Raw genomic sequence first — 13900 nt, 5'->3', positions numbered from 1 at the left:
CGAACAAAAATTAGTGTATGAGTGAATTAATTATTATTATTATAAGAATAGTGATGGGAGAAACAGTTATTTGGAAAAAATATAACCGGGACGAATTTCAATTAAAAAAGTTAAGTTTACTTTTATGAAGAAAATAGGAGAACTCTACAACAGAATCGACACTAGCTTCTGTTCTAAGCCATGTCTGATAACGTCTGTAACCACTGTGTCTCACCATCTCTAAGACCCTTACCAGGGAGTCGTGAAGGACCAACAGAAGTCAGCTCTGTATATTTTTCTTTCATGCAACGACATCATGTCATATCTTGAACACCTCTCCTTTTTTTAACCGGTCCCAGAGTCGGCGAATAGTGCACAGTGGGACGACATCCGTAGAACATGTCCAAGCCACCGAAGTCGATGTTTCAAGATAGTGACATTAATTGAATTATCGTCTCTGTCCCCTAACACACGATGCCGACCCTCTGCCTTACTAACATAGTGTTGCTACTGGATGTCAGCGATTCTTCGGGGACAACAATAATCAAACACAGAGTCGTCCAACATTTTCAACTCGAAGAGGTCAGGTTTCACAAGCATAGAGCAAAACTGCTCTCACCGACGCGTTGTAGATCCGACCTTTTACAGCCAGACTAACATCACGAAGGCGCCAAAGATGGCTGAGATTGGCATAAGCCGCTCTGGCTTTCACTATACGTGCATCGATCTTATCACTCACGCCACCACCAGCACTTATGTAGCTACCTAGATACACGAACTTCTCAACTACTTCAATCTGCTCACCACCCAGGGTGGGTACAGGATTAGAATCCTGCCAGTCTTCTAGGAGTACTTTGCACCTCGAAGGTGCAAAACACATACCATACCTACGGACACTGATTGCCAACTGATTAAGTGTGGATTGCATAGCTTGGCAATTATCGCACAGTAAGACAATATCATCCGCATACTCAAGGTCGAGAAGTCTTTCTCCAGGCAACAGATCCACACCGCCATTACTTACATCCATCACAGCTGTTTCCAGAATGTCATCGATGACAAAGTTGAAGAGGAGTGGTGAGATTGGGCAACCCTGCCTAACCCCACTGCTTGGATGGAACAATCGAGAGTGGTGGTTGTATGACCTCACTTTGCCTGAGGTGTTTCTATATTGGGCTTTTAAGATGTTAATACACTTCTCAGGCACACCCTTCTTCAATGGGCAATCCCAGTGGATAGTCCTGTCCAACGAATCGAAGCAGCCGTGATGTCAAAAAACACTATGATTGTTGGCTTGTGATATGTATGATGGTGTTCTAACACTTGGCGGAGGGTGATTTTATTTATTTATTTCATTTAAACACAAATATTGGTACAAGGAGACACCAGATATATATGCGCTGCACAAATCTCATTTGATTTGTGGGAGGGTTGTGATACTGCCCGGGTGCCCAGACCGAAGCAAGTGGTTTTCTTAGGAATCCACACCCTGAGCCTCTGATCTAAAGGTCTAATCCACAAGGCAGTGGAGCATCGTAAGGCGATGCAGTCCCATGGTAGTCGGTGATCAACGATTGACTCATACGCCATTTGTCTCTTTAGGATCTTGGAGCCCATATGCGCCATTGGTTTGGAATCAGTGTTTTCCAACTCCCTTAGGTGGACCCTCCGTATCCACCAACCCGGTTAAAGCGCCGGAGATTCACTTTTCGTCTTCTGAATTTCGTAAACAACACCCCTGCCGCGAGGCAGTGAGTAGGATTTCCCTGACAGTGGTTGGATACGCGTGGCCATGTGAGAGCATTTCGAGAGGAAGAGCTGACTCTCCCAACTCTTGGCTGTACCAGAGCATTAGGGTCGATGGCCCTAGTGGCGTTTGAATTATTGTCATATAATACTTTGACCTTGGAGTTAAACCTAATAATGCAATAATTGGTAAGCATATATATATATATATATATATATATATATATATATTCAGTGTCTCGTATTTCTGCTCCCTTTAGAAATATCTTATAGTAACCGATAATATATTTTTATGAACATCGATTGTATATATTTTGTTACTAGTGCATAATATCAGTAGGTTTCCGGAGGAAACTTTGTTCATGTATTTCTTTGTAGAATGTTCATAACACTTGTGTATAAACAATATGCGATGTATTTTTCGGAAAGAATAAACTGATTGTGTAAAAGTTCCGTACAACTTATGAAGTACAGCAGAATAAAGTGACTTATTTGTTCAGAAAATAGGAATTAGTTCGACATAGACGGAGAGTTTCCTTAGCTGATTATCCTCGCTTTCTAAAATTTAGCGATAAACTTCGGCATTAGTTAATTTATGGTTCTAGCACAATTAATTTTATGAAGACATGTCAGATTCACGGAACTTCCCATACATTATCCTTGTTTGACTACCATATGCCGTAGTTAAATAATAAGAGCGTGTAGAAATCAAATTAAAGGACCGTCGGTAATAAAATAAACGTTTATTTCACTACAAAAATCGTCATAATGCGTTTTCATCAAATTGGTCGAGGTAGTGGCATAGCAAGGCATCGATAAGTTCATATTCGTAAGTCTGGCGAATGGTCGAGATTTGACCTACACAAAGTTTGGAGTCCTGAGCGTTCATCAATCTTCAAGTAGTCATTATCTCTAAGACTTGCAAGGAATATGTAAAACGGATCTGTCCTGTATACGTAAAAAAACGAGTTGGTAACTGTCGATGCGGAAATAACACGAAAGTTAGATACACAATTTCGTCAACTAGTATAAGAAGCTATCTTAACGAAAACTGATAAAATATTTGGTACATAGCAATGTGTAATTACGTTTGTATGCAATTCCAAAAATGTGAATTTTGTTGAAACTAGTATCTTTTGTTACTTTATATACTTCTACAAGGTACCGGTAATTATATGAGTAAAAACTTTTGAAATTCATTTGTAGAGGACGAAGAATACAGTTCACATACGCCAGCTAAGAGAAAAAACGAAGAATTGTGTACAAACTTTGATAATCAAGAGACAGTTTCCTCATCAAAAATATCACGCCTAAGCGATCATATAGAAGAAAATGCGTCTTTTAGTATTCCTACAAGCAAAAGCTTTCCCCCACCGCCTCCAGGAAATCCAGATTTTATGGAAGGGGTTTCTAAGGTTGATGTTTTGGTTCAGGACAGTCCAGAAGCTCATGAGGCACGCGATTTATCGGACAAACTATGCAAAATGGGTGGTTATTTATATTTAGAGGGTCAATTGTTTCCTGCAACCGATTCAACATCTGAAAATGAACAAGAACCTGAGAATTTAGAAGCGAATCGCAGCGAAAAGATATCAAAACCATCTAAAAGGCCTTTACGTTTCAAAGGTAGTCAACCAGTCTCCATAACACAACGAAATGTAGCAGCTCTGGTTAACTCTGATTATTGTGTAACGTACAAGGCTGATGGCACTCGTTATCTTATGCTCATAATGGGTCCTGGTCGTGTCTATCTAATAGATCGGGGAAATTTTGTTTATAAGCCAAATGTTTTGCATTTTCCGACGGTATCGTGGATTCGCGAAAATGAAAAACGTGGTCCAAATTCTGGTCGTCCAGACTTCCTAAATGATCCTGATGGTCACTTATTTAATACGCTTTTGGATGGTGAACTTGTACTTTGTCATGACCATTCCAAACCGCCTAACATATCTACATCAGAAGTATCTGGAACACCTAGATTCTTAATCTATGATATAATTACTTTAAACAATAAACCCATTGGTCGGTCTGCATTTTTTGAACGTTATTCTACAATTGACAAACAAGTTATATGGCCCAGGAATACCGGTGGTCACTTGGGACTAGTTGACTTTAGTACTCAATCTTTTTCGGTCAGGCGAAAGCATTTCGCGCACTGCAAGATACTGAAGAGGTAAAATTAACCAGTATATTTCTTGTATTTTGATAATAAAATGGACTATATCTAGTCACGACAAACATTTTCGAGTATTCGTGTATGAACTGCATTCCTGTAAACAATACTGCTTCGTAGTTCAGTTCAAGTTAAAAGTGAGTCACTTGATTCACAGAAAATAACCACAGCCCCACCTTTCTGTGAAGTAGAATATTGTTATTTACTGGTAGATTTCTAGCTATTTCCTTCATACACACTATTTGAAATCATATGTCAACAACCGATTTTATGTTTCATATGGTTTCAGCTACTCAAACCTGCGTTCTTGCAAAGTTTGGACCACTCAACAGATGGCCTTGTATTTCAGCCTTGTGGTCCTGAAGATTTTTATGTTCTTGGAACCTGCCCACAAACGTTAAAATGGAAACCTCCAAGTATGAACACAATTGACTTCAGATGTAAAGTGGAATATCAACGAAAAGTTGGGTAAGGCTACAACTTATTCTTCTATTACCATTCGTCCAAGTTCGTTGTTTTTTTCCGTTATACGTGTTAATGATATGACGTAAGGGATTGATAAGAACATAGACTATTGTTACTTCTAGTAACTTATCTCTCAATAAACAACAGAAAGATAACTGGTTCGTGACTACAAAGAATTATTATTTAGGAACAATACAAATTTTCGTATACGTTTATAACCAACCTGAAATCATAAAAGAAAAATTGCTGGATGGTTATCCCTGATTAGTCTAGCGGCGAAATGAATCAGCAATAAGGTTACTCAAATCACGTGTGAAAAAGAAAATCTGCTTCATCAACTTATAGTCTAAACTATCGGTTTCTCAATTCAGTTACTCTTATAGATGATTTCGCTGCAAAGGCGTTAGCAATTCATCTTTTCAAAACTGAGCAAAAGCTTCGCGTCATGCTGTCGTCATATCATGACTCTACTACCTAATTTTTCTCTTAGTCATTCGGTCACTGATATTTTATCTTAATGTTTTTTAATTTTTTAGTCCTTTGTTATCACCACCTTTATGTTTTGAATTTATTCTTCATCTTTCTCATACTCCTTAAGTGGATAATTAACTCTCACACATTTCTTCTTTACTTCTTGATCGTTAGGCAACCCTATATCGATCCTTGAAGTTGTGTACTATTTATATTTTACGACAGACTAAGAACAGTAATAGGTGTCAGTGAGTAAGCAAGCGACACAGACATTTAAAATTCGGACCCCGACTCCCCAACACGCTAATAAACCGTCAATTTAAAAGGACAATTTGTTACTGCAATAAATTAACTGGCTGAATATAGTACATCCAAAGTGGGTAACGTCGACTTAATATAGATCTAAATGTTACATATATTATAAAATCTTCGTAATAGTATTAAATGTTTAGATGTAAATATTAAAATCATGTGCTATTCCACGTAGATAGTCGAATGTCGTTCTGTTTTTGTAATATTTTACGACCAGTTTGAAACGTACAGCTATTTCCCTATACTTCCTTTTCAAGCGTTATTGTTGGATTCTTGCAACAGACTGTTCGATTTTCCTAAGATGTGAATACATATCACATGCGTGTGGAAAAGTCAGTTCCGTATGTCATTCGCACTCTAATTGATAACCTATTACTTTCCATAACAACCTTGGTGAGTAGTACTAATGGGCTGACTTAAAGCCTCCATGCCACCTCTCCACTACTTTGTTCGTTTCCAGAAGGATATCCACAACAGAGGGTGAACCAAACGTATTTCACACCAATAAAAACGTTATCCCCCCTTTCAATCTTCACCTTCATTAATATGCCCCCTTATTAGTGTGAACCTATTTACATATATCCTTTAGTTTGTACGTCTAAAATGGTAGATGTGGTTCGCGATAACAAGAGGCAAGTTGTTTCTCTGATTATTGTACATTCTATCAGGTACGTTGGCTCTTTGTGTGAAAAACATATTACAGAATATACTTTCAGTTGATTGTTGCAATTCGGATTTGGATGCGTACTGTTCCATTTTTTTGCCACAGTAGAGGGGCACTTCTGAAGATCACTCCTCATTACGCATATTTTTTATCTATTAAGAGAATTTCACGGACAGTAATTAAATTAGTTTTCGTTTAAAGCTTAAATTACCTTACCAAAAGTTTGAAATTCAAAGCACTAATCTCTTCAGAACGTATCTAGGACAAATCGAAATTCCATCCTATCGTTTTAGCAGATTGGATTACTTGTTAACTTGTTATACTACAAATCTAAAAAAGAGACGGGGTCTGTCATCTAAAATATTTGAAAAAAGTGGTTTGATAGCTCTATACTTTTGAGGTCAACTGCTAAATTAAAATGTATTTGTGAACTTCAGTACATTTATAAGATGCTATGCATTAACGTCCAAATAGGTGTTCAGAAAATCAAAGGGAAGATTTGAATGTCCACTACTTTGCATTAAATAAACACATTACTGTGGAAGCAGCTAAGACCTAACTTTTATGTTCTTATCTCTAGTATACATTTGAATCCCTAACAAACTCTCTAAAACATTAAATAGGAATAATATATTTGTAAAATCTCAGCGAATGAAATTGAAGTAAATCTAACGTTTCGCTTAACAATCTGGTCCAAGCTTTTTCAAGGAATTATAATCAAACATCAAAATTATCGAATATAAACAGGTACATGGTTCTTCGTTTCATTGTACACTGAATAGGTCATCCAATCAACGTTAAAAATGTCTAGACTAGGTATATGTATTAGTGTGTAAGAGATTTGTGATGTGTTCATATAACATATTGTATATAAACGTAAGTGGTGAGAGGAGAAATTTCATTCACAATCTATTGTCTCTTATCGGTGAATTTTTAAGAAAACATACAATTTCTAATATATGATATGAATTATATATGTCATAGCATGTATAAAATGAAGATAATTAAACAAAATAAAAATAAAAGAGTGAAATTTGAAGAGGACGAATGTAATTTGAAACTGAATATATGTGTTATTTTAATGTTCCAATTAATTGCTTAACGAATTTCGATAAGACAACTGATCAGAATCATTGAATGTAATTGTTGTCACTCAGATAATACGAGATAGATAAGACGGAAAGGAGTTCAGGTTTTTATTTATTAATGATTAGCTGCCATGGTACAGCTAATTGTATTCCATTCCTCCTATTGGTATTGTTTGAATTAGCCCATATGTATAGGGCTTCGGCTGTTTTTCTTTCTTTGTAAGAATTGAATGCTTTTTGAAGGATTCTTGTGCCATCGAAATCAATTGTACGACCCGATTCTATCAAGTGTAATGTTATCGCTGACTTGTTCTCAAGTTTCCTTACTTCATCTGAGGACTTAGGAATGTGTTTCAAGCATTGTTTGTGTTCCTTCACCCTCATGTTCAGTTGCCTTGATGTTTCACTTACATACGTTGCATTACAGTCACTACATCTGATTTCATAGACACAATTCTGTTGTTCTTCTTTGTGGATTGGATCTTTAATTCTTACTAATTTCGATCTTAGAGTATTGTTTGTTCGAAAAAATACTCTAATATTTTGATTATTTAAAATTCTTCTAATGTCTTCTGAAACACCTTTCCGATATAGGATCACCACTGTGTTAACCCATTCCTTTTTCTTTAATCCTTTTGTATTATTAATGCCGTTTTTTCTTTCATTCTTAATTATTCTTTTAATAAAATCCTTTGGATAATTGTTCATCATTAGAGTAGATGTAATTAAATTCATTTCCATATCGTTTGGTTCAGTGACAAGTTTTTGAGCTCTTGTGATCATATTTTTGGCCATTGTCACTTTGGTCGAGTGTGGATGTGCCGACTTAAAATCTAGAAATTTCCCTGAATATGTCGGCTTTCGGAAAATACTAATTTTTAAACTATCATAATCTTTCCTTTCAACTAAACAGTCTAGAAAAGGTAGTTTGTGTTCATAAGATTCCAACTCCTTGGTGAACTTGATTTTTTCATCAAAGTTGTTGACATGTTTAGAAAGTTCGTCCAAATGATCTCGTTTTATAATGACAAAAGTGTCATCAACATATCTTAACCATACTTTTGGTGTATGAAAACACATTGAGATTGCACTAGTTTCCAATGAATGCATGAATAGGTTAGCAACAATTGGGGAAACCGGTGATCCCATAGCTACACCTTCTGTCTGTCTGTGTAAATCTCCTCGAAAACTGAATACAGTTGAATGTAAACATAGATCCAACGCTTTAATAATATCCGAGGTAACTAGAGGACAGTGTTGTTTAAGTTCAATGTCAAAATCTAAGAGATTATGTATAATATCTAAAGTTTCCTTAATTGGAACATTAGTGAATAATGAGCATACATCAAAATTTGCCATTATTTCATTTTCTTCTATGCGGATATCAAAGATAACATCTTTAAAATCATTAGAATTTTTTATTCCGTATTTGATTAAGCTTTCATATGATTTAAGAATCTTAGCTAGGTATCTAGAAAGATTGTAGGTTGGTGAATTAGTATAATCAACAACAGGTCTTATTGAGATATCTGTTTTATGTATTTTAGGTAGTCCATAAAATCTACATGGTTTGTTGCTTTTTGGATATAGAGAAAACCATAGAGATAGTCCTAGTTTCAGTTTCAAAGTCTGTAGCATTTTGGCTGTTTCGGCTTTCAACGTATTCAAAGTTGCTCAACAGCAGTGGTCCACATAATATCATAAGATCCAGTGTGGAGATGTTCATTGACTTTTTTTTTCAAAGATGCATAGCAACAGTAATTTTTCCCTTGTCAGCTCTCATAACAATTTTTCTGTCTTTACGTAGCTGTTTTAGAGCATACATTTCTTCTTTAGAGTCAATGAACATCTCCACACTGGATCTTATGAAAAAATCATGAATAACAAATGTAGAGCAACTTTGAATACGTTGAAAGCCGAAACAGCCAAAATGCTACAGACTTTGAAACTGAAACTAGGACTATCTCTATGGTTTTCTCTATATCCAAAAAGCAACAAACCATGTAGATTTTATGGACTACCTAAAATACATAAAACAGATATCTCAATAAGACCTGTTGTTGATTATACTAATTCACCAACCTACAATCTTTCTAGATACCTAGCTAAGATTCTTAAATCATATGAAAGCTTAATCAAATACGGAATAAAAAATTCTAATGATTTTAAAGATGTTATCTTTGATATCCGCATAGAAGAAAATGAAATAATGGCAAGTTTTGATGTATGCTCATTATTCACTAATGTTCCAATTAAGGAAACTTTAGATATTATACATAATCTCTTAGATTTTGACATTGAACTTAAACAACACTGTCCTCTAGTTACCTCGGATATTATTAAAGCGTTGGATCTATGTTTACATTCAACTGTATTCAGTTTTCGAGGAGATTTACACAGACAGACAGAAGGTGTAGCTATGGGATCACCGGTTTCCCCAATTGTTGCTAACCTATTCATGCATTCATTGGAAACTAGTGCAATCTCAATGTGTTTTCATACACCAAAAGTATGGTTAAGATATGTTGATGACACTTTTGTCATTATAAAACGAGATCATTTGGACGAACTTTCTAAACATGTCAACAACTTTGATGAAAAAATCAAGTTCACCAAGGAGTTGGAATCTTATGAACACAAACTACCTTTTCTAGACTGTTTAGTTGAAAGGAAAGATTATGATAGTTTAAAAATTAGTATTTTCCGAAAGCCGACATATTCAGGGAAATTTCTAGATTTTAAGTCGGCACATCCACACTCGACCAAAGTGACAATGGCCAAAAATATGATCACAAGAGCTCAAAAACTTGTCACTGAACCAAACGATATGGAAATGAATTTAATTACATCTACTCTAATGATGAACAATTATCCAAAGGATTTTATTAAAAGAATAATTAAGAATGAAAGAAAAAACGGCATTAATAATACAAAAGGATTAAAGAAAAAGGAATGGGTTAACACAGTGGTGATCCTATATCGGAAAGGTGTTTCAGAAGACATTAGAAGAATTTTAAATAATCAAAATATTAGAGTATTTTTTCGAACAAACAATACTCTAAGATCGAAATTAGTAAGAATTAAAGATCCAATCCACAAAGAAGAACAACAGAATTGTGTCTATGAAATCAGATGTAGTGACTGTAATGCAACGTATGTAAGTGAAACATCAAGGCAACTGAACATGAGGGTGAAGGAACACAAACAATGCTTGAAACACATTCCTAAGTCCTCAGATGAAGTAAGGAAACTTGAGAACAAGTCAGCGATAACATTACACTTGATAGAATCGGGTCGTACAATTGATTTCGATGGCACAAGAATCCTTCAAAAAGCATTCAATTCTTACAAAGAAAGAAAAACAGCCGAAGCCCTATACATATGGGCTAATTCAAACAATACCAATAGGAGGAATGGAATACAATTAGCTGTACCATGGCAGCTAATCATTAATAAATAAAAACCTGAACTCCTTTCCGTCTTATCTATCTCGTATTATCTGAGTGACAACAATTACATTCAATGATTCTGATCAGTTGTCTTATCGAAATTCGTTAAGCAATTAATTGGAACATTAAAATAACACATATATTCAGTTTCAAATTACATTCGTCCTCTTCAAATTTCACTCTTTTATTTTTATTTTGTTTAATTATCTTCATTTTATACATGCTATGACATATATAATTCATATCATATATTAGAAATTGTATGTTTTCTTAAAAATTCACCGATAAGAGACAATAGATTGTGAATGAAATTTCTCCTCTCACCACTTACGTTTATATACAATATGTTATATGAACACATCACAAATCTCTTACACACTAATACATATACCTAGTCTAGACATTTTTAACGTTGATTGGATGACCTATTCAGTGTACAATGAAACGAAGAACCATGTACCTGTTTATATTCGATAATTTTGATGTTTGATTATAATTCCTTGAAAAAGCTTGGACCAGATTGTTAAGCGAAACGTTAGATTTACTTCAATTTCATTCGCTGAGATTTTACAAATATATTATTTCTATTTAATGTCTTACATCAACTCGGCGCTCAAATGTTGTAAAACTATTCGCTCTAATTTAGACGGAAGTTCTTATATAAACTCTCTAAAAGTTATCTCTTGTTTGTTCACTTTCAAAACAACGATTTAAAATATTATTGGCAAAAAATGTTGCATTCCTCTTTGATGTATAATAAAGTCACACACACCACCTCAGGCTGGATTAATTATAGGGTTGCGTAACAGTTAGAAAGGTATATAATAATAGCGTTATTTTAGGTATGATAGAGAGCTAATAGAAATATATTAAAAGGCTTGAAGACTAACATTTTGTAACGTTAGTAGAATGGTACACTGAGAACTGAACTCATCTTTTTATTACTTTAGTGAAATTCCGGGTTACGTTGGACTTCTCTTTCTTGGTGGTCTTACGGTGCCATCTGCCAAGCTGGCACATGTTAGTTCACGTGATAAAGTTTTAGACGGAAAAATTGTAGAATGTGTATGCGTTCCTGGTGTCGGTTGGAAAGTTTTACGTGTGCGCACTGACAAGACAGAGCCGAACTATCACAAGTCAGGAGTCGGTAAGTTTTCATTATTGAGTTCTTGTTATTTGGTGAATGCTTGAAATCAAGTAAAATACATACTCAAAGGACAAATCGATTGTATATCAAGATGATTTAAAATAGAAACGGGGTATTCTAGATTAATCAAAATTATAGAAGTTTGTTATTATTATTACTTAAACATAAATATTGGTACAAGGGGGCACCAGATATATATGCGCCGCACAAATCTCATTTGATTTGTGGGAGGGTTGTGATACTGCCCGGGTGCCAAAACCGAAGCAAGTGGTTTTCTTAGGAATCCACACCCGGAGCCTTTGACCTAAAGGTCTGATCCACAAGGCAGTGGAGCATCGTAAGGAGATGCAGTCTCATGGTAGTCGGTGATCAACGACTGATTCATACGCCATTTGTCTCTTTAGGATCTTGGAGCCCATATGCGCCATTGGTTTGGAATCAGTGTTTTCCAACTCTCTTAGGTGGACCCTCCGTATCCACCAACCCGGTTAAAGCGCCGGAGATTCACTTTTCGTCTTCTGAATTTCGTAAACAACACTCCTGCCGCGAGGCAGTGAGTAGAATTTCCCTGACAGTGGTTGGATACGCGTGGCCATGTGAGAGCATTTCGAGAGGCAGAGCAAACTCTCCCCATCCTAGTCACGTAAGGTCTAGAGCCTTATCGACCGACTTTTCATTCATACATTAGATCCAACCGTTGCACATATCATTATTTGCTAGTTGATTACACGATACGTAAACAATGCTTTAAAGACACTAATGATGAAATACTTGCAACTTACGCATTCATTCCACTTCTAACCTATTTACTAAGTATGTGCTTCATATACACGGAATTGAGTCACACTATGTGAATGCTAGTGATATTATGTTGTGTGCTACTGATGTCGACAGATATAAGTAGTATGTATCATCAATCGAAGGTGAAATGCCTGGAGATAGGTTAGGAAGATCGAAGAAAAGAGAACGAGAACAAAGAATGATTGGTGTGGAAACGATGGAACAATCAAGCCTGAGACAATTAATTGAAATTTTGCGAATGAAGTGTTTACTTTATGGTTCTCAGGTTTTCTAAGACATTCGGTTATCCCCACTGGTGTTCTCGTTCACTGCAATGTCACCCGACCTCCTAAACTAAAGTAGGTGGTACAGAGCTAGTCACAAGCCGAGTACTTCAATCAGTAAGCCGTTGCTTCAGAATTTACTTCCAAACATCATTTTTCACAGATGTGTATCAATACAGATTCGATTGATGCACAGTATACTTGCTGTTTGGTAGACGGGGACATCCTACCCACACTAGGACTAAACGGCCATCCAGTGCTTCCAGATTTTCAAATGTGGTCTAGCTTAGATCGACTCAAGAATTCAACTATTAAAATTACAGGTTTCTCAATTTGGCAAAAACCAAGTGACTTTAACCATATAGTGATTTTGTCACCCACCGGGACTTTCGAGATAAGATAAATAATCAACATGATCACTTTAACATTTATGAAGAAATACTTTAGAAAAACATAAGGATAAATACGTGCTTGAATGCTTAACCGTACTCATAGCTAATGCGACCACTATAGTATTAATTGTTAATATTTCTAAGAAATCGTAACTTTCTTTTACATGAATAGTGACAGATAAACTAATATTTACTGTACCTTAGTAGTACTAAGTTTTACGGGCTCTCCACAACTAAATTATTTATGCGTAGTCCGGACGGTAAGACTAATAATCTTGAGAGCATCATATCGAAGAATAGGTGACTGTCTGATCCAATCAAAAAGGTAATACTTTTTTGATAACTGCATGTGGTTATTTAAGAATGTTAGTTAACAGTAACCATGTTTTATATTATACACTAGCCATTATCGAAAGTATCATGTATCCTGTAACAGCTGAACAGCTGGTTATGTGTGTTCGACAACGTCAGAACAAGACAAATCCACAACAACAAGCCTCTTCTTCTCGAGAACCTACTGGAACACATCACAAATAATGATCTCATGATCTAGAAACTATAACCACCTAACTTGTTTGTAAAAATTGCATGATTATCAGTCTGTTCAGTACAGTATTTTCTTTCTGAATTAAATATGAATATCATTCCTGCAAATATGAAAACAGACAAACTTTTGTAAGAAATAATTTGTGTACAAAAACTGTCGTTTCTATCTTGTGATATTTTTTGTCAAGTACATTTTGAAATCTTTGTAATCCTCTATGTTTAATAGGATGAAACAGAATACAGTGGTTGAAAACATCCATATTTTTCATAGCTACTAATATTATATGGCTGATCTGGGGATGTAAACGCTTGCTTTAGTGGTTCCTGTTGAGGACACTGGATTCACTGAGGCCATTATCAAAGAGGTTACATCCAGACGAATACGATAAGCTCCAACAAGAACA

At 35.6% G+C, this 13900-nt stretch overlaps 1 protein-coding gene across 1 annotated transcript; it reads left to right on the top strand.

The window, feature by feature from the left end:
- Nucleotides 1–3122: 3122 nt before the first annotated feature.
- On the top strand, nt 3123–13900 carry Smp_132720.1 (mRNA-capping enzyme, putative; the record flags this gene model as incomplete). The annotated part of the gene is made up of 5 exons (XM_018791978.1): nt 3123–3899; nt 4188–4366; nt 11298–11482; nt 13354–13523; nt 13559–13900. 4 exons carry the CDS (start codon nt 3123–3125, stop codon nt 13485–13487), a joined length of 1275 nt encoding a protein of 424 aa, XP_018644884.1. The 3' UTR covers nt 13488–13523; nt 13559–13900.

This window comes from Schistosoma mansoni (assembly GCF_000237925.1).
Source record: "Schistosoma mansoni, WGS project CABG00000000 data, chromosome 1 unplaced supercontig 0010, strain Puerto Rico, whole genome shotgun sequence".
NCBI lineage: Eukaryota > Metazoa > Platyhelminthes > Trematoda > Strigeidida > Schistosomatidae > Schistosoma > Schistosoma mansoni.
Note: the sequence above shows the minus strand (reverse complement) of the source record. Positions and strands in the feature narration are given on the sequence as shown.